Source organism: Perca fluviatilis, chromosome 2, assembly GCF_010015445.1.
Source record: "Perca fluviatilis chromosome 2, GENO_Pfluv_1.0, whole genome shotgun sequence".
Classification (NCBI taxonomy): Eukaryota; Metazoa; Chordata; class Actinopteri; order Perciformes; family Percidae; genus Perca; species Perca fluviatilis.
The window spans coordinates 19,751,587-19,774,291 of NC_053113.1; the positions used below are offsets into that span (position 1 = coordinate 19,751,587).

The 22,705-nt window shown below is 41.1% G+C and overlaps 1 protein-coding gene and 1 long non-coding RNA gene across 3 annotated transcripts in view; one reads left to right on the forward strand and one right to left on the reverse strand.

Annotated features, from left to right (window-relative positions):
• The window catches only part of numbl (NUMB like endocytic adaptor protein), a 58,807-nt gene that overhangs the window by 15,830 nt on the left and 20,272 nt on the right, over positions 1–22,705 (forward strand). Inside the window, exon 1 of one of the 2 annotated variants that reach the window (XM_039785238.1) lies at positions 12,397–12,622. The exons of the other annotated variant lie outside the window; for it this stretch is intronic. Coding sequence (XP_039641172.1) covers positions 12,582–12,622 — 41 coding nt within the window. The 5' untranslated portion in view covers positions 12,397–12,581. Of the gene's footprint in view, positions 1–12,396; positions 12,623–22,705 lie in introns of those variants that run through there. 2 annotated transcript variants of the gene reach the window in all.
• LOC120548779 lies at positions 3,301–4,407 on the reverse strand. The gene is made up of 3 exons (XR_005637280.1): positions 4,339–4,407; positions 3,536–3,643; positions 3,301–3,392 (listed from the first exon to the last, which is right to left on the reverse strand). It is a non-coding gene; the product is annotated as an uncharacterized LOC120548779 (long non-coding RNA).

Consider the following 22,705-nt stretch of genomic DNA (forward strand, 5'->3'; position numbering starts at 1 on the left):
AGAGGATCACAGAAGTTATTACAATCCATCATGAAGGAAACATGAATATATGTACCAAGTTTCATGGTAATTCAGCCAATAGACAGTGAGACATTTCACTCAAAAACACAAATGTCAACTTTGGCCACTAAACAACAAAAAACTATAGTGGACTTAATTGTGATGGATCACTGATATCACGTGTTTTATGTCTCTGCAAGTTGATTTTCATGCTGTTCTGAAATGAATGGAATCCACTGACTTCCTGAAAGGTAGGAAACATGCAAAACCACAAGTAGTAGACAAAAGGGAAGAAATCAGTAATAATATGGTGAATTAATAATACATTATTAGCCTCACCAAATGCACACAGCCTGGAGGGAACACTGATGCTGAATCTTCCTTTGATGTGATTTTTATCCTATAACCTACATTATTGATTTCTGGCTACTTTGCTTGTTATTTGCCCTCCATAAAAAAAAACCTGTACAAGTTCAAATCTGAACTGAGGCCACCCAGGCTGCACCTTACCATCCCCAGTTGCAGTGGGTGCTGGGGTGCCACACCCTCTCTCTCCCTCTCCCCCAGTGCTATTGTTCCCTCGATGACAAGGCCCACGTGTCCCCCTATTCAGCATCCTGGTGGGGGGTAGGCGGGCTCTTTGTCTAGCTGCCATTGTCCCAGACACGCTTCCATTTGACGGACACACGTGCTGTCAAAAGACAAGGGAGCAGAGGAGGAGGAGGAGGAGGAGGAGGAGGGGCCACCGCTGGCCATTATTCTCGGTGGTGGTGGCGGTGAAAAGACGAGACGCGCTGGCCATCTGTGGTGCGTGTCTGTAATCTGTAGTGACTGCACACAGACGCACACACTTCTTGGTTTCTAAGAGAATCCCTCTCTATTGTCTTGCCACGCTTTTCTCGGGGCATGATGCCTATTGACATGGTTTTGTTTTGCTCTAAAGTGGGGTGTGGAAAGAGAAAGAGAGAGTGTGCCAAAGAGGCCGATTTGGTTGAAGTATGGTGGGAGAGAAAGTGACTGCAAGAATGTTCTATATCCTCTCATTTCTTCTGTATGTCAAAGTGACTATTGTTGAGCGCCTGTCTTCTAGCAACAGGCCTTAAACACCAGTCCATTTGTCTTTCCTCTCTCTCTGTCTCTTTTTCTCTCTCTGGCCTTGGATGACCCAGTGCGTGAGGGGCTTCACCTCAGCAGTGTTTACCCTGCTTCCTTACAATCCCCCACCTCTTCCCCTTCCCTCTCTGAAGGTTAACTGATGTTCTCAAAACTGTAGGCTCTAACATGGGCAAGTTTCTGGAAGTCACTGTGGGATGATTTCACCAAGCTGAAATGTGAGATAACTGTCCCAACTTGTTGCCCAGTGGATGTCTTGTTCTCTTCTTCCTTTCTTCCTTTGTGTCACCTGTCTTTCTTTCCTTCGTCCCATCTATAATTCCTGCATTCATTCACTTCTTCACGATTTCATTGTGTCCACACAATGAAAAAGTGAGGAAGTATTTAATCCCTTCCTTTCCTTCTAGTCCTTTTTCATTCACTACTTCTTATTTGCTCCCATGACTGGCATGTTCTTTCTTTTTTTTTTCTTAAATAAAAATGTAAACCCAGACAGACATGAGCAGCACTGCAAAAGCTTGGAATTTATCATTCTAAAACAATTTGCATGTGCTGTGCTAATATTCTCTACAGTGTAATTTTGTAAACCATTACATCATTTTCTTCAACTATCTATGACTGGATTATTATCTGGTGCTGAAAAAGCTGAAAGATCCACTTACTCAAATGTAAGTGTTTTCAACAGTCAGACGAAATCCAAATCATTAAAAAGTTGACCTTTTGAACATTGATGCTAACCATATATTGTCCACAAATGTTAAGAATGAACATCCATATGTGGATTATTATTGAATGTTTATTCTTAATATAAACTATCAAACGTGACGATCAGCTTTCAGATGTGTGCTGCAGCGCCACCGCGGTGCGTGTCTGCCTAATTCTCTACACCCATTTCCTCGGCCTGTGTTTCTGCATGACCAGCTAGAGCTTTTAGTGCCGGTCGATAAGACTCGGCCACCCTGTGAAGGTCATTCAGTCTCGCCCATCCACAAGGGCCCAAACTCCCAAACCACTGTAAAGCCACTACATTGTTTATCACCACAATGATAACACTGACTGACTGTAATTTTCTTCCCATGTCTCTGTGCCATACTGTATATGCCTCAGATACATTTTCTTTTTTTTATAGCAAGTTTCTGTCACCAGATGTATATGCTTTGAGAGCAACAGAAAGCCGGAGTCAAATTCCCTGTGTGTGTTTACACTTACTTACACTTAGCTGAATCTAATTCAAAGTTGCTACAAGGAGGATTGTTGTAAATATTGGTTCCTTGTGGCACAGAAAACGCTGCAGATTTGAGGGCGGAGAGATGTCATGCAGGCAAATAGATAGGTGGACAGACAGATGGTTAATAGATGCATACCGGTATATGCAGTGCAAGCTTTTGACTGTCTGCAGTGTGTAGTGGGGGGCTATGTTACAACATTTAAAGGACTAGATTATAGAGTACTCTGTCAATTAACTTTAAATTGATTTGAACGGATATCTGAAGCAAACAGTTATGCAACATACTGTATGTCATTTCAACTCAAATCCTGGATCCTGATTTTAAATACAGACAATTATATCAACATTCAGTCAACTTCTGAATGTTTCCTGTTTAGGAATTCACAGACTGGCAGGCAGACAGAGAGTGATGGGGCAGACGTTAAAAGCTTTAAAAGCCTTATTGATTTGAGAGTTCTGGCCTTGTATCTCATAGCTTTACATGCATAAACATGAATTATGCATAAATACTTTGTATTGACAGTCAACACTTGGAATCTGAAGAAACGTGCTTCACAGTCAGGGAGACAGTGTTATGCATTCAGCGCACACATTTGTGTAGGTTGCAAAATCTCTTCCTGTCTGGACAGATCTGACAGGAGGTGAGAGGTGAGAGGTCACAGGATATTGACACACACACACACACACACACACACACACACACACACACACACACACACACACACACACACACACACACACACACACACACACACACACACACACACACACACACACACACACACACGATATGGGAATTAGGTTTATGTAAAGAGCTCCATTTTAAGGCAGTGGTTGTTTTGGAATGTGTTTGTGCTTGTGTATAATCCTTAGTCCTCAAATTTAGCCAAAGACTCCAGTGCTTAATTATTCACAGAAATCTTGTTGCATAAATCATGTTGTGTGGTTCGCTGGTGGGTGTCCTATCATTTTAGATTTATCATACCTGTATGTAGTCATCTGTGAATGCTTCTGGGTAGCCTCTGCACGCCCCAAAGTCCAACAGAACAACCTACAGACAAGATAACAAGAGTGTTATGCATCTGCTGCACATGATGATTTTTTGTTGTTGGTGCAATTAAATATTTGGTCAACATGACATCCCTTTCTGTGTTAGACAATTCATTTACAACTTCAATACCAGACTCCCGTCACCTTGTTGGTGTCTGAGTTGTAGAAGAAGTTGGCCCAGTTTGGATCCGTCTGCATGAACCTGAACTCAAACACCTCCCTGAGACACAACTGGAGGATTCTGAAACTGATCTGGAGATGGGAGGAGAGGAGAGGGTTGCGTTTACTGCCATGCAGTTATTATCAGTATCATTTTAATGCTAAAGCTCTGGTATAGTGCACTGCCACACACTCGCCATGTCTAAAGATGCTGCATTATTGTAGGTCATGCTCCAAGTACATAAATCTCAACTGTTAAATGCATATTTTTACAGTGTCTAATTTGCATTGCTGCTGTCCTTTTCACACTGTTTGAGATCCTGCTGTATAATTTGCCAGCTAGTAACTTGTTTCTACGAGAGTTAATGAGAAAATCATCAGCTCAGTTGTGCACTTGTCACATGATGAGGCATGTACGTTACAAATAAAAAGTGGTCGACACTATACTTTCTCTTACCAACAAGGGGTGGAATACAGATATACATGACATTCAATATCAACAAAAGCCTAGGGTGGAGGAACAGAGGTATCAAATCTTCTCCTTCTACTTGTTATAGGGTTTCAGCTCTAGCTTCCCACCATTAGAGGTCCAGACTGGGATGGTCTACATCTTTCAGCCACTTAGTGTCCTATGCAGCATTCACCTCCATTCTACTATAGTTTTTTTGTAAAATATTCTGTAATACCTCAAATGCCCAGAGAATTATAAAAACAATTACATAAATTCCCAGACTCTCCCTGTCTCCAGTGCACCATGGAATCCATGTACCCGTTGAGTCAACCCCTACCTGGTTCCTAGTCTCCTGGTCCAGGTCTACGCAGCGGTCCAGTGGAACTCCATGTACAAGCTCCATGGCCAGCACCCTGCTGCCTGACAGCTTATCGATCACCTCAGGAAAACTAATTTCCCTCCATCATGGACCTGGAGGCCACACACAAATGTTCAGGAAAATATATACATATATATATATATATATATATATATATATATATATATATATATATACACAATATATACACACACACACACACACACACACACACACACACACACACACACACACACACACACACACACACACACATATATACACAAAAGCAACAACAACATTAAAACAACATGGCCTGTTACCATGACAGTGTTTTATACTCATACTATCCAGCAGGGGTGCTATTCCACAGGCAACAAAGGTCTGCGCTCTCCTCTCCTCTCCTCTCCTCTCCTCTCCTCTCCTCTCCTCTCCTCTCCTCTCCTCTCCTCTCCTCTCCTCCTCCTCCTCTCCTCTCAATAAATAGTAGACATTATTACAATAGTAGAAAGTTTGCTATTAGCACCATCCATTAATGCTTTGTACATGAAAATTAGATAACCCTTAGATTACAGCCCACAAATTACAGTGTAATTAGTGTTGTGCAAAGGTTATCAGTAAAATACTTATAGGTACCTATAGTGGGACAAATATGTATGTAACACAGGAAGACAATACATTAAAGAATTGGGGGTAACAACTTTATGGTATTATTTATTTAAAAATTACAATATCCTTACAAAAATAACTAGGGAATTCCATTTTAAAATGTTTTTAGATATGGACTTATTGATTATACAGCACTAAACCAGGAACAAGGGTGGTCAGCAATAGCTATAAAATAGTATGAAATAGTAAAATGGAAGGGGCAGTAATGTAGTTTTAGGATCCATGTAGCTTTTATGTCCCATCATACTGTATCATCAGATCATAAACCATAAAGCAGCTGAATTCATGTACATACTCCACATGTGTAAAACAAATCCGGCCCCTCGCAGATTATGATCCGGCCCGCATATCAATTTAGCTTCCCAATACATTTTGGCCCAACTAAATTCTGACATTTTTGTCAATTTTTCCAACGTTTTTGTACTTTTTCCGACATTTTTGTCAATTTTTTCAACATTTGTGTCACTTTTTCCGAAATCTTTGTCACTTTTTCCGACGTTTTTGGGCGCTTCTTTTCCTATGATGGCTGAGGAACTTTTTCCTGACTTCTTTAGGACTTCATGTGGACCAAACTGTGAGTGAGAAGACTATATGACACATGCAATAATACAGTCAAAGATATTTGACTTTTTCGATTGAATAAACACATGTCAATAAACTAAACATGTCTGGCCCTTGATGTGATTCTTATTTCCCAGCGTGGCCCTCTGGGAAATTGAGTTTGACACCCCTGACATACTCAGACAGAAACTTTATTGAAATGTATTGGACAACGAACGGCATAAAGAATAGTGTACCAAGATATTCATCACTCAAAAACTGTATTTGTTGTTCAGTTTTTATCTACTTTTTTTGAAAAGCACACAAGTAATTCCATTGGAGCTACTGGCTGTAACTTTTTGAAATAAGGAGAAGGTTCTATTATTACAGTGTAAGTACGGGGTGTGTGGGCCGTAAAATTAAACAGTCTCTTGTTCACCCATTTTTCAATATTTGTTACCCCTGTGCTTCTCCCCTTAACTACCAGTAGATACTCAGCAAGTATTTTATTGTACAAAGTATTCACGTACAGTGTTTTTATGTAGCCTTTTTGAGGGGCTGTTATCTAAAGTGTTACCATAAATGATTGAGAGGACGACTTTTCCTCTCTCTCACTCTCCCCCTGCTCTCTGCTCCTCACCAGGAAGACCTTGCTGTGATCAGCGCAGAGGGAGGTCTCCTTTCACCCACAATGTTGTCACTGTCTGTCTTTCTTTCCTCATGCTCATCTGATCTCAGTACAGTGAAAGACGTGTGTGTGTAAATGCTTCCTCTGCCTTTCTCTCTCTTTCTATTTTCGTTATTTTCCAGAGTTGCCACTTTCCTTGCCCCTTTCCTCTTCTCTCTCACTCTACTCTCTCTCTCTCTCTCTCTCTCTCTCTCTCTCTCTCTCTCTCTCTCTCTCTCTCTCTCCCAGCTTACAAAAAAAACTCCGTACCATTGGTTGCCACGGGATTCGGTTGCCATGCAGCAGCAGCTGCTGCAAGGTTTTCACGTGGTCCTTGCGTGTATGCGTGTCTACCGTGGCATGACAGAGTTTGAATGCCGTGTTGATTGGGTAGAGGGAGAGAGGTGTTGAGTTAGGATGGTTTGAAAAATAGCTGCTGCAATCTAATTGGCACAAAACACATGTCCCATACACTAATGTACAGACACACTCCATCATCTTACAGTTGGTCAATAAGTCTTTGTCTGTAACTACAGGCTTTGCGTTAGTCTGTAGAGAAAGATAAGTCGGGATAACAGAGACATATGATGATGCGGAGCCATCGAGGAGAGGAGAGATGGGTGAGGGGAGAGAGAGAAAGAAAGAAGAAAAATAGAGTGGTATTGACCAGAGGCAGAAATCGATGAGCAGTCTGTCGGGATAAGGCAGTGGATTAGGCTACTGGACAGCCTGTCCATCTGAGTTTTGGTGGATTTTTTTCAGCAGATGATTGGATAGCTTGTGTTTGGTTTAGCAGAAGTCACTGAGACGGGGAGATAACATGACGATGAACTGGAGCAGTTGAAATCTCCGTAAGAAGCATGTAGAGTAAACCCACTTAATGATCACAGTTAACCAACCTTTTGTTGGAGGGAGCTGCAGTCATCAATATCTTTATATTAAAATGGCTTTCCCTGTAATGTGAAAAGTGCCACTCATAGACAAAGCTCACCTCAGGGGTTTGTTTTGGAGTCTTTTAGCTGAATGTTTTAGTCTTAAGGGCAAATTGTTTTGTAATTATGGTTTTGGTGAGTTGTTTCTTAATAATGAAAAGCTGAATATTGGTTTGTTTAAAGAATCTGTGTTTGCTAAAGACAAAAAGCAGTGGGCCGATGATATATGGGCTAAGCCAAAATTAAAACCAGAATATGGCACTGAGAATTATGTTGTATATAATTTGTCAAAAAGGCAAAGATCTTTATGTGCTCAAGTGAGATCTGGTGTTTTGCCTACTATTGAAACAGGACGATATGTTAATTTAGAAGAGGAAAAATGGATCTGTCCCAACTAACTTAAGGCCCGAAACTTTACTGTTTTGATTTACTGCTCTAATATGTCAATGTTGTATTTAAGGCTTTATGCACTACCCCAAAGTAGCCAAAACACACACACACACACACACACACACACACACACACACACACCCTACCATTGAGTACCACTTTTAGTGGACCAAACTGACGCTGAATATTTGCCCCATAGGGTTACATTGCAGCCCGGTCTGTGGCTGCCGGTTACAGCGTTCACGCTTAATACTGGACCAATTTCAAAGATTGTTGTTCCTATCAGTCACTTACACTCAAAACATAGGGAAATAGTGTCCAGGGTGAAAAAAAAAACGGTAGTTTAAACTAGCCTAATGTCAAGTCAGAATTGTCTAAATTGGTATATTGAAATAAGAACAACAGCGACTTTATGGCAAATTAACTCTAATAAACTTCCTTAAAATGAACAGTGTTGGGAAAGTTACTTTGGAAATGTAATAGGTTACCGATTACAAGTTACAACTTGTTTTTATCCGTAGCCATAGTGGCACATCATTTATTTTAGTCTTTACCGTTTTCACCTATTAGGGTGCAGTAAGTAGGTTATTGCTTGTCTATGCTAAGTCTATGCTTGAGACTCTGCTGGCCACTTAAGGATTGCTTACTAATTAGATAATTGAGTATTTGTAATCATAATAATTGTGGTTGTATGTGGTTCTCTCTCTCTCTCTCTCTCTCTCTCTCTCTCTGTATGTGTGTGTGGAGAGAGATCGAAGGAGCCTCATTTACATTCAGACAGTGTTGGTTAAAATAACAGGCTGTTATGGAGTCACTGAGGCATGGTGGTTGTAAAACCACAGAGTCTCAGATTTAACATGTTCACAGACACAGAGATATAGACACACACACACACACACACACACACACACACACACACACACACACACACACACACACACACACACACACACACACACACACACACACATACAAACACACAAAGCATGATTAGGTTTCTCTGTTTCTGTTCTTGCTGGTGGCAAAGCTCACTTGAGAACGAGACGTGCCAGAGGGCTTATTTATTGTGAGCAGGAAGTGTGTCTGCTACCACCTGGTTGGTGAGATCATAATGTTTCATAACTACACAGCAGCTATAATAGGCTTATGTTAGTGTCTGTGGAGTACACAGATATACATACTCAGACAGATGAATATGCATGCACAAGCAGATGCCTGCACACACAGACACACACACACACACACACACATTCGCAGGGCAGCCATACAGTTATTCTACAGTACAGCACAGCAATAGAGATAATATCTTCTATACTTTCCTCTGATTAGTTTAAAATGCTGTCCCTTTTGTCTTCTTCTGTGGCTTTGTCTTCCCGTCTCTTTACTTATTTTTAGATTCCTTTCTTTCTCACCCTCCTCTTCTTTCTGTTTGTGCTTCTCACTCCCGGAGGAGTGCAAAAGAAAAGAGGAGGACAAGTTAATAATGACGATTAAAGGCGGGTAGAATACAGGACAAATGTTGGAAATGAAGTGAAGTTTTTACCTTCATTCCTAATGTTAATAAGCAGACTTTGTATTACCTTTAGCTTGAGACATCAGAAGGTGTCTCGTACTGTGAGACAGGTGTGGTCGCATGTTTTTGTAGTGACATAATTGCCAAAGCAGAACGAAAGATACACAAAATGATCGCCTGAAATTACAGACATCAGATCTACAAAACAATAGACTGCCAACATTAATGTTGTGTGGGTTTTTATCTGATTTGTAAATGACACAGTTGCTATGCACCTATCAACAATAGAAAACCACATAACTTTCTTGTCCTTGTAGTCTTTTCAATTTCTTGTTTCTCCACACAATGCCTTTTTTTGTTGACATATCATGTTACCTAATACCATTGGATGTTGTCTATAAGTCTGTAACAGTATTCGGTGTTGCTTATGAATGTTATGTGCATATTTATTTACAGTAGCCTATATGGCTTTTTGTAATTAGGTCTCCTGCGATGAACACTTAGACAAGTTTCCTCACGGGGACAATTAAGTACATCAGAATCAGAATCACAGTGACGTTAGGCCTGTCAACCTTTCATGTCCCCTCTGTCAACAGACTGTGGAATGGAAACAACTGACAATAAGCATAAAGAGAGATGCTGTCGAATACTGCCAGTCAGCTACAAATACCCACAAGGACAACAAGGACGTTCTGATCCCTCTCCGTCTCATCTAGTGTTGATCTCTGGCTCTGGGTGTTGCAGGGTAAACAGCTTACAGGGATGAAATGGCATCATGGAAGGCTAGGAATGTGTGAAAAGAGAGAGACAGCATTAACACTACACTGAGTTACACTATCTCCAGGCTCAGCCTTAGCTCTAGCTACAAACTTCTAGCGCTCCTCCAGCTGCATTTACACTTCTTCTTAGTTGTGTACCCATGTGGTTAGATAACCCATGGCACTTTTTGGTGCAAGGTGTGAACAAAGTCCAAAGTGTGGTTCATTCGTTCATAAACCCACCCAGCCCAACCACCAACTGCAAACAAGCCGTTTTTCCCCTCACCATTTCTTCAAATAATGTAATTTTCATGCAAAACCCTCCTTGAGTCCCAAGGTCAGTTTCTCGTTCATATCTACCGCTGTGTTGGCCCTTAATCCCCAAACCGGTCACTATTAGAAACAGAGCTTCACCACTCTTTTTTAAGCTCAATTACCAGTTCCAGTTCTCCACCTTGACTTCTGAACGTCCTCCCTTCTTGCTTGAGCTCCTGCACTGTTGTGCATCCCTTTCCAAAAGTCCCAATCAGCAGTTCCCTCATGTGGCCCTAAGGCCGGTTACACACTGAGTGCGTGGCGTGAGCGTGGTGTTTCTGGTGCGTGTCAGCTGCGTGGCGGCTGCGTGGAATTTTCTATGTCTGATGCGGCGCTGCTGCTGCTAGCCTTGTCTGTACACATGTATGTTTCCCATTGATTACTGCACTCAAGCAGTAGTATACTTAATGTTAAACATAAATATATACTGATTTGATTACAGCAAAGAAAACGTCGGCAGTATTGACGGCAAAATAGGCTACAGAATATTTTGTTTTTGTACTGACAGGTGCAATATTTGAAAATCGATTTTTTTTTTATTACATTTATATCTGCATTTATGTCAAAACCTAGAGGCTTTCAAACATTTCAATGTAATTTATTAATCGCGTGAAAAATAGGCGTTGGTTCTATTTCTTGCATACACACGTTTTCGGTGCGGCTCGAGCCACGCCTGAGACGTGCGTGTCACGCAGGCATTGTGTAAGCTCTAACCTGCTAACATGGGAGCCGAAATAAAAACGGACACGCCACACAGCTGACACGCTCACGCCACGCATCCAGTGTGTAACCGGCCTAAAACTAACCCTACTTTTAGTTTCAATTCTCAGCTAGAACTTGCTCTTCTTTATTCTGATGTAAAAACCTGTGCAAAGGGGTTGTTTTTGGCGGGGACCTGTTGCTTTAGGTACCGGTGAGATGATAAAATAATTCTGAGGTATAAATCCATGAGAGTAAAGATCATGGTTAAAGTTAAATACAGTGCTTTGAGTCCCTATGCAAAACCGCCTTGTTGTATGATGTTGCATTGAGTAGTGGTTTTTGCCTCGTTGGTACCCCTTCTGTGAGAATGCAGTGCTGTTCGTCTTTATTCCAGTCCTTGCTTTATCTCTAGCTTTGTCCCTTGTTCTATCCCTGCACTACCCCTCAACCTCCAAACCTGCCCCTACCTAAGGCATAGCAAAGCTATGTCCTAATTTAGCTTTGATCCAACTCTCACCCAAGCATCAGCTACTTTTGCCCCTTTTGTTACACTAGAGGAAAATATATGCACATGCATATTTTACCTGGGGTACAATTTTCCATTTCACTGTACAGTGGCTGTGCAAAGCATTCCTGTAATGGTACAAGAGGCATTACACTGACTGCTCCACATCTGATATACAGTAGAAGAGTTGACCTAAACAGTATGCAAATCTGGGCTTTGCAGAATGACCCACAAACCTCTTGAAACTCCCAAACCTTGTGAACAAACCATTGAACTAGATTTACTGTAACTGTAGCTCTGAAATTAATTGCAGAATAGCAACCACAAAGCCAATTCTCACCTCAACACCACACCTTAATGTTTTTAGACACAGATTAGTCCGAAATGTTTAGATTAAGGTTTCAAATATTTTCCAGCTCTGACATCTGGAACAGAAACCAATAGAACCTTAAAACATGGAACACTCTTACAGCCAGGTGCTCACTGGGTGTGTTCTGAGTGTGCATCCAGGACTGGAAAGCAGCACTCTCCCTATTGTTCAGTAATGCCCCTGTGGAAACATGCTACCAGGCTGAGTTCCTCACGTTAAACACATCCTCAAGTCCTGGCCCTATTCCCCAGTTCCAGCTCCAGTGCCTGTCCCCAGACTCCGGCCCCAGTTCTTGCCCTCTCCCCTAGTGCACTCTTGACCAGTGCGCCCATAGCAGATGGAGAGCAAAGAAAACTGTCTTGCTAACCAGCCAGGACTCGCTCACTCACTCAGCTCTCTTTCTCTCTCTGACTTTCTCTTTCTATCCTCCCACTCCCTTATCTCCTCACTCACAGGATTTGGTGCATTAAACATTGATTTGTCTTTATTTTTAGAGCAGCTGTGAGCATACGTGCGTGTGCAGTATTTGTTTGTGTGTGTATCAGACACTCATCCATGCTGGGTCGTGGGCAGTTTGACTGTGTTTGGGTGCGTGTGCGTGTCTTTGTGAGTGTGTCAGAGCTCCTTTTTCCAAGTTAATCCCTTAAGAAGAGGTGTGGTTATCTTTCTCGCTCTGCGCTCCCCCCTCTCCTCTCTGTCCCTCACTCTGAGCGCAACATCATCACATGCTCTCTCGCTTCTCTCCTCCTCTCATCTTCCTCTTGTGCTGTTGTTATTGCCGTGGCCGCTAGTCCGAGGGAGTTCTTTCTCTCATCTTGGCATCTCTGCATCTCCTCTCATCTGCTGTCGTTCCTGTGTGACATGAGTTCTTGTAGCGAGATGGGGGAGGCCATCGAACTCAGGTGAGTCAAATACAGAGTAGGGGGTGTGAGCTGTGTGTTTGTTTAGGAACTGGCAGGTGACATCCAACACACGTATGCACATGCACTTTGTGTATCTATGCATACATTTATTTTCTGTGTTTTATTGTGCACCTGGGAGTATTTCGGATTCAAACTGGGTCAACTGTTAGCGTAGCAGTCAGTACCTTGGGCTGTTTTTCTTAGCTAACCTCTTTTTCTGTCCATCATGTTGACCCTGTTTCAACAAGGCGGAAATCTGCAAGCTCTATAGAGGTCAACAGGAGATGTGGGGTTTTCATGATAGTGATTTGTTGTTGTTGTTGCTGTGGTTACGGTGGTACTTTCAGTCAATGCCAAACTGATAATGTGTCTAGTCCAGCCTGTATCCACAGGGCTCATAGTGGTTAATAGCCTTAGCAGATGCATTAGCCCCCATGCCCATATGGAAGAGATTAAACCTGCTACATACGAACACCCAACATTTTTTTCTTGCATAGCGTTAGTGCCTTCACATGTTTTTGTATGCACGTTTAGATACAAGTCTGTCCATGTGTGTGGGTGTACACCTGCCATACACCTTTTTTTAACATAACAACATATTTGTGTTCCCAAGCCTGCTGAAGGGAAGGATTGGTTTGCTTCAATTCCCTCGCCAAATTCAACACTTCCTCTCTTTTTACTTTCTCTGCCCTCGAGATTAGATAATTTAGAAGGACAGCTCTCATGTGAGGTGCAAAAAAGAGAAAGAGGCAAAGTGTGAGAACACTGCCGACGACAGAGACCAATGTAACGAAGAAAATGAGGACAAACGAAGAACTGCAAGACTGAGACTCAACAGGAATGAAAAAATGAAAGGAGGGGTGTGAAAGTGAGAGTTGAGTTTGAGATGGGAAGGGTGAAAAGCGGGATCAGGGAAGAGAGTGTGTCAGAGGAAAAAGCCAAGGAAAAGCTGATTAATTATGAAGAAAATATGAATTTCCTCCCATTTTCAGCAGAGGAAGCAGGAGATAAAAATAGACTGACAATAGTGTTACTTGCTTTGTATCATCACCTGACATTGTAGAATATTAAAAGTACTTTGCAGAGAAAGAGTTCAAAATAGGTTACAGACCTGAGAAAGCAAATGAGAAAGATGAGGGAGACGAGGAAAGACTTCAGTACACACAGAACTTAAAAAAAAGCTTTGTTTGACTGTGAGAGCTCAGCATTTGAATGCAGGCTGCAGAGCTACACCGGGTCACTTGGCATTCTTCTCTGACCCAGGAGTCTGACGTAAAATCTGCACATTTCAAGCTTGAGGGTGGGGTTGACAAGACATGATGAAATTACAGCAGCAATAACAGGTTTTTCAGTTGGTGAACATTTGAGTGAAGTGGCCTTGTGCTAAAAGTTGTATAAAGTTGTATTTGTTTTTGGATTCACTAAAGTAAACTTGAATGTCACTTAGTCCAGTTGAGTCTATAGTGTTCCACATGCGTTTTGAATATGTTCAAAGCAATGTCCGTAAAGAAGTGACAGCTAGTGGCAAATATGGAGCTTTAAAGCATTTGTGTGAATTTCCTCCTGCCTGGAATAAACTCAAGTCATATCAGAGACGTAGCACAGATGATAAGATGGCCTTCGGCACTGGTCTAGACTGATAGGAGGGAATACAAAGTGGGAACACAGCATGACAATATGATACTGGAGCATATCGACCAGACTGCTCCACTTCACGCCTGGCTGCACTGTGTTTAGATTAGCTTTCACATACTTTACCCATCACAGACACACGCATGCATGCAAACATGGACATGCTTTGACATGGATGCAGACACATGCCATACTTATGATTGCATATACGGTTATATATACGGACACACACACACACGCACACACACACACACACACACACACACACACACACACACACACACACACACACACACACACACACACACACACACACACAGTCTTCTCCAGACTCAACTTGGGTGGGTGGGAATTGAAACAGTAACAGGAGGGGCAGTGACACAGCTCCGCAATAAGCCTGGAGCAGTAGGATAATAGGTATGGGAGCTGTGTGTCTCCTGGTGTTGAGGTGACAGTGCATGTGTATATAGATGTGTGAGTGCACCAGCACACACTCTCTCTCTCTTGCAAAACTAACACAATATCACTTAAAGTTTCCCAGATATATCCTATTTGAAGAGAAGACTGGGAAGTAGATAATTTTAATTGCAGGATGTTTTCTGAGACTCCCGGCTTTGCCAGACTGCCCTCCTCTGTCCCCTTATTTGATTAGTGCCTTGAATGAGTGAGGCAGGAAGAGCGAGAACATGTTTTGTGCACTGTATGAATTTTACACATACTATTCATGCAGTGCACACATATGTGTGGAAAAACAGCAGAGCGCATTCATGTGCGCTAGGGTCTTTGAGCATGATATTGTGTGTCAGATTAAAAGTGTGAGTTTGATGTGAGTGTCACTAAATCTCCATTAGCTAGAGTCAACCCATGACAAGAATCAGCTCTGGAAACCTGTGCTGCTTCCTGGATCTATCCATCTTCATATTATTGACAGTTTCCTTAGAGTTTACCTACAGTATCTTGTCTAAAGCTTGTCTAAGTTATCTTATAGTAAATTACTTTGACATGTCTCTCTCTTTCTCTTTGTTTGCATTGATGCATAATGAATTTAAAGGATAATTTCTGTTTCGTAAAACTTGGGTCTTAAGCTGCTTTCAGACCGACTTGAGGCTAAAGTTTGAATTAAATTAAATGTAAAATATTAGGATAAAAAGAGTTTTGATCAAACTTGTTTCAAGGCAAAAAAAGCATTTTACAGTAACAATTATTTTGTAACCTTTTTCAAATAAATTATCAACAAGAATGCTTTATACTTCCCTGAAGTTCACATATAGTGCATGCAAATGAAAAATGTAATGTTCCACAATGAAAACTCATGGAGCAACTCATGGATCTTTACTTTTACACACCAAGAATAAGTTTTTCTGGAGACTTTTCTGACCTGTGATTAGTTCATTAATCATTCCCTTCTGGCTACAGACAGACATGAACTGCACTTTCGTTCATGTACATGCCGTATGACATTCTCCCTCCTCCATCTGTGACCGTAAGTCTCTTGTTGCAAACAAATTTTAATTTCAGAACAAAGTGACAGTGACTGAACTGATCCTGCATTAGAAGGTTGAGTCAACTTGTCACGTTTGCAGCTGCCTTGCCTTGCCTTGAGTCAAATGTACCACGAAATTACTTTGCTGTGCCATTTCCTCACAACAAATGAAGTTTCTTACAGTAATGCAGGTGTGCTGCTGGATGGCAATATAGTTAGACACAGAGTGTAACTCTACTAGACATATTTTGCTTTCTCTTTGTGACATTTTGAAAATATTAACCTACACACATGCATGTGCATGAAACACACTGGGAAATCTAATTGGAAGCAAACAGAACTGACTTAATAAATAATGCATTTTACAGTATGATAGTCATTCACAAGGACATGCCACCATTTCATATTACAGTATATGCTGTTATGAACAATATTGACCAGTACTGCATTAAAAGTCAGAGAGAAATATGAACCCCACAAACCCCTTTTTTATAGTGTGTGTGTGTGTGTGTGTGTGTGTGTTTGTGTGTGGGTGTGTGGGTGCCAGGCTGATGGTTAAACACCTGGCGCTGCTTCAGCTACTATACGTCTGTAGGTCTGTACACGCTGACACACACTCCTAATCTTTACAGAAAGGACCATTACTGATGCAATACAGCTGTTTGCCTCCTTACTTACAGAAAAGTATGCTTCATACTGTAAGCCACCTACATGCTTTAATGTATGCAGCTCTGCACTGATCTGTATGTGCTGCTGCTTCTTTATATTTGCTCACTGTAGCTGCTGCACCAAAGGAGTGTTTATGTTTCATATGCAGACTGTATAGATTGCTGTTTTTATCACTTTATTTCAGCTGTAATATTTTCTCTGTTTCTGTGGAAATTACTTAGTGATGGAGTAGTGATTGAATAAGGTGGGATTGTGTTGTTTTCCTGGTGTGGAAAATTTCATTTTACAGTCTGTTCTGTAAACAGTCTGACTTGGTTGTCTGGCCGTCTGATGATGTCTTATTTATAGCAGGAGGCAAATCTTTGTACTTTTAAGGATTTAAATAAGTTTCAGGATTTTTGACCAAATTTGATTTGCGTGAATATGCTTGTATGATGTATTACTAAAAGTGAGATAAGAACATTGATATTCATTTCATCTTTGTGTGTTCTGTAGAGAGACTGGTCCAGGATGCTTTTAGCCTAACTTAGCACACTAGCAACATCCAGCACGGGGAGACAGTAAGCTTGCAAGAGAAAAATTCAACACTCCAACTCCTGATTGAAGCTGTCTTATTTAAAAAAATTCCGGTAAAAACACTAGACTTGCAAACATTTTTGTCTTTAGCAATTCCTGAGTCTCAAGTAAATGAAGTCTTATAGCAGTGAAGTCCAAGTCAAGTTGCAATATTACATTTTTGTTAGAAAGCATATGTATTATTCCACACTGAATTATGCAGGTGAGTTATGTGAAAATCTGTGTATGTAGCAGGGGTTGTGTTGCAGTCTGCCTGTCAAATACACACATTTTATAGACTGTTATTTTCCAGAAAGGAACACCTCAAAGGAGCATGACGCTTGCTTTCTGTTTCTGTCTGTCACTCTCTCACATCTGTACACACTTTCATACACAGTCTTATGAACCCCTGCAATGAATATGGCCATCGTGTCCTTGGTCAGGCTTCAGTCTAAACACAAGTGCCCTGGTTTAGGCTGTCTGCTACGTCAAACCCCTTTATTTTTTAATCACAAACACAGACCAACTGTCACTTGTCGCGCGCTTGTGTGTCTGTGTGTGTGTGTGTGTGTGTGTGTGTGTGTGTGAGTGAGAGAGAGAGAGATGAAGAGAGTTTTGGATGTTAATAAGAGTCGGTGTCCCTATTCGGGTCACTCAGTGTCAGTTGAAGTCTGCGGGCCCAGAAACTGGGTCAGTTGTCTGTGTGTGTGCTTGCGTGTCAGCATCCTGTCAGCATCCTGTGTCTAGTGTAATTTTTATTTTATTCTATTAACTGGATATTTGCATATTGTCTCATATTAGCCCAGAGATGAGTCACCATTGATAAACTATTTGGAGGACAACCTGTGTGTGTGTGTTTGTGTGTGTGTGTGTGTGTGTGTGTGTGTGTGTGTGTATGTGTGTGTGAGAGAGTTTATTTGAGATTTGAGTGCACATGCTTTTGTTGTCTAGTCTGGCTCTGCCCTCCTACGAACTTCCACTCAATTTTCATTTTCCTTCAGTACTACGTCTGGGTTTGCGGTATATTCTTGGGTTTTCTCCGGTCAAATCTTTACCGGTCCAATCAGCGAACAGAGGGAGTGGCTGAGAACAATGACGTTGAGGTCGTGCGCTATGTTGTGCGCTATGGTTGAGTTGTAGTTCTGTAATGACGGCGGAGAAAGATGCATGCAATCTTATGGCAGATCCAGAGTGGCTCTGGACAGATCCAATAGTTTTTTTTCCAATAGAGTACCCGCCTTCAAGGAAGTTAACACTTGTCAATGGAGCGTGGCCAGACTCTCTGTACAAATGAAATGTACAAGAGTCTGGTAGGACCAGGCTATTTGTTGTCTGCGACGAAGCTAAAAAGAGATGGAGTATGTAAGACAATCACAAAGTTTATAAAGCTGAAAAGTGAAGAAAAGTTTGAACAACTTTGTGAAACAGTTAAAACTAATTCTGGAAAACCACCGAAACCAAATGCTCATTCTGCAGCCCCCTCAAACCACAGAGCCACAGAGCACTGATACTAACTGAGCCTGGTAAACACACATTACATTAAATATAAAGCCTGAACTAGTTAAATGCCTCAACACAGCCTACAGTCCACCATCAAAAATAAAAGTGCCCATATAGCTATTAAAGTATGCCCTGTAATTTATATGTATTCCACGTATTTATTGCTGTATGCACCACATTGACTGCTGCTGAATAAGAGCGCTCAGGTCCATGTTGGGAGGAGGTCGGGTTGGATGGATGGGTCATAAAACACCAGCAGGGCTTTCAAGCAGGAGAGCGGAGTTGGTGTCCTGGGGAAAACACAAGACTTTCACCCGTGAACATGTTCGTGGAGTACTACTAAAGGGGTCAGGGGTTTTAATCTAAACCACAATCTTTTCTCTTAACTAGCCATTTTGGTGCCTTAACTTAACTGTGGTTGCCATATGACGGTCACCTTTTGATGGCTAAACTCAAATGGAATGGCCCCTAAAAGGGCCGTCACCTTGCAGAGCCCTGTATTCGGCTCACAGTCTCCTTTTGTCAGCTAAACTCAACTGCAACAGCCTGTGAAACGACCAGCACCTCACAGTGAACGGTACCCAACTCACTGTAACCTTTTCTCGGTTCCATTTAACTGTAAAGACCGCTAAACTTAACTGATGACAATGGCTGGATAACTAGCCTGGTAAACATACTGTCAAGTTATATTTACTGTTTGTCAACGGTACACAATGTTATTGACTTTGAATCTTGCCAGCATAACATTAGCTTTCTGGCATGTAACGTTAGCTGTCTGAGCTGAAGCGTTCTATGAGCTGAGCGGACTAGAAATATCTCCCGTTGCCAAGCATGGCAAGTCGTATCTAAGGTCCATCCTATTTACTGGAGCAGTGAACAGTTTGCATTGCATAAGAACATTATGGGATGGTAATGAATGAGGTATTAGTCAAACCCTCTGTTACCAGGGAAATTGAGTTTATTGTTTGAAAAAACATTAGATTTTGATTGTAAAACCCATTAAAATATAAATTAATGGTCTTAAGAAATGTTATTTGGCAATTGACCAGGGTATAATGCCCTTTGAGGTGTCCATTGTCAGGAATTAATGGACTGCGACGGAGGCAACCGTCCTCTGCTGGACACCTTGTCGGGCATTAACTCTTACATAACGCATTTGTGACCACTTATAAATGGTGCTTTATAAGAAAGGGGTAGCGTCATATGACACGTTTGATTGTTTCTCAGATGAACTGTGCTACAGAAAGAAGAACTCCTATCTGATCGTCGTGTGGAGAAAGTAGGCATTACACATTCAGTTCCATGGCCACAAAGTTAGTGTGTGTCAGCAATGTGAGTCGTCAAGACAGAAACAACAACAAATGTCTTGAATATGTTGAAGAAATGGCAAGAATAAAATGTAAAAATTTCTGAGGCTTCTGTCTGAGGCAAAAACTATTCAAAATAAGAAATAAATCACTGGGTTTGCTCATTAATGTGTTTATGCTTGTCAGATGGTTGTATTAAAGGATGTTTACTTCTAATATAAATTTACTCGCAGTTACGGATGCTTTGGCAAAACACACCAGCTTCTTAGCAGCCAATAAGTCACAACTTGAATTCAACTGAACAGAGAGAAGGAAACAGAGAGATACATCATGTCCATATAAAGTGGTCAATTCAATGACTAAGCCAAGACACACACACACACACACACACACACACACACACACACACACACACACACACACACACACACACACACACACACACACACACACACACACACACACACACACACACACACAAACACTCCGCCTCTTGCTGTCCCCTCCTTGTCTCTCTGGAGCTCCACAGACATATGGCTTACCGTAATACGAGGTGGCAATGACTCATTATGTGTGTGTGTGTGTGTGTGTGTGTGGCTGTGTGTGTGTGTGGCAACATTATGTGACTCTTCCTCCATTTCCCTCCCTGTACGAGGTGTGCTTTGCGAACATCTGGTTGAGAAAAAGTGTGAGGGAGGAGTGTGTCCCGTTTTGCCAAAATCTTTGAGCCGCTGTTGAACACAGAACATCTGGATCAGGGAGGAACACTGTGTGTGTATGTGTCTGTGGACAATGATATCAGACTCACATCTGGCAAGCACAAAACACAGCTAGACACACGTGGATTCATGCAGTCTTCACATAGATTATGTGGAGGGAATACAGAGGTTACACACCCGTACGAATGCAGAATGACAATATTAACTTTCTAACACTTTAAATACAAGCTAATTAACTGATATTGCTGATATTAGAACACACACACACACACACACACACACATTGCTAATGACAATTTTCCCAACCTACTAATAGTTAAAATACCAGCTTTAGCAAAATCTTGAAATATTTCCCCCACAATGTATTGGTCTGTCTGCGTAGGCGAACCTTTCTCGCTAAATCCATTCCTGTGGAACCCATTTCCTCATATTCACATCACCAGAGCTGCAGACATTTAGCTTCAGGATCCATTTTAGCATCTGTCGTTGCGTCTTTTGGACAAGATCAGAACAAAAGGGTAAAAACACCAGTGAAGAAGAAGAATAGGGAGGATTGAGGGAAAAAAGCAGTGATGAAGGGAGGTCAACTGGGGTGAACAGACTTAAAAGTCTATAACATAACGTCATATGATCGTAAGTAGTCTCTCCTGCCAGCTCCTTTGCAACAATACATTCCAGATGGCTGCTAACTCAAACACTGGATGGGAAACAACTATGTGTTTTTTGGCACTAGGCCTCCAGTTTGTGTAGTCTGCACTGAAGTGCTTATGAGTTTTGCGTGGGTTTATGACGATAGCGGGACTTCATTTATTCCGTTGATTTATAGATTTATTTTGATGTTTTCCATCCTCGCCTGCCTGCTAGACCAACCCCTCGTTCTTGTCTCTCTCTTTTTTACTCATTCACATGGTTCTTGTTGTGCGGGGTGAGGTCACAGCTATGCAAGGCCTTTACATGCTGGGTAAATGTCTCCACCCAATGTGTCTCCATTAAAGAGTGTTTACTACCAGATTTCGGTTCATTTCACAATGTGCTTCTCAGCAAGAGAAGGACTATCAAATTGTTTTCACCGCAGTCTGGCTTATAGGTCATATTCTTACAGTATGTCCTTCTGCCAGGATATGGACTTAATGTCGTCTGTGCAAATTAAAGACACTTTCCACAACTATCCACCACATTGTCATCTCAATATATCTTCGTAAATATCTTTCTTCTTTAAAACAATAGTTTGACATTTTGGGAAATACACTTATTTGCTTTCTAGTGGAGTTAGATGAGTAGTTTGATACCACTCTTCTATCCGACTAGTAAATATGAAGCTACAACCAGCAGCAGGTTAGCTTAGCTTAGCATAAACAAAGAAACAGAGGGAAACAGCCTGGCTCTGTCCAGCAGACGCTAACGCTCACTAATTGACATGTTAAATATATTTTTTTTAATCTTTACAAAAACATTTAAAAAGTTTAAAATTTGTAAAAAAAAAAAAAAAAAAGTGTATGAACAACATGGCATTTTATGGGAAATCTCATTTAAGCATATTTCCAAAAATTTCAAATTTTGCCTTAAAACACACATATTTTGCCAGATGTTAATCCATACATTACTCTCCTTACCCTCTTAAAGCTAGATTTTCCCGTTAAAGTTTACTTTAGCTTGAACGTTAGAGAATAAACATATGACAAGTGTTCTTTTTGGTTTGTCTGTCTTTTTCCGTCCTCATTTAATTTTCTCCTTCTAGTCAGCTGGCGTGTAAAATTTTGTGTCAAACCACTTAACCCACATTTGGGTGTGGCACAATACTGATTTTCTTACCTCACCTCATTTTTTTTTTGTCTTCTTGCTCATTTCACTCCTCCACTTTATTTCTTTTTTTATCCACTTGTTCCAACACTTCATTAAGGCTACACAATACATACACTAATTAAAGTATATAAACCCATAATGGCTACACCATCACATTAGATAAACATAGATGCATTGCGCGTTGTGTAATATTTATTTTCCAAAATTGAGACTAATATATTTTAGAATCTTTAGAAACGTTAACACTCGAGAAAAAATTACGATTAGCTAATGAACTGTGTCTGTTATTGTGTCTGAACTGTTACTGACCTCATTAGCATAACTGTTTAAGTTTAATATATGGTAGTAATTATGAGGGAACATTAGCATAAAAACCTGTAAAATAAAGTCGAGGTCAATGCTTTTTTAAAAGACA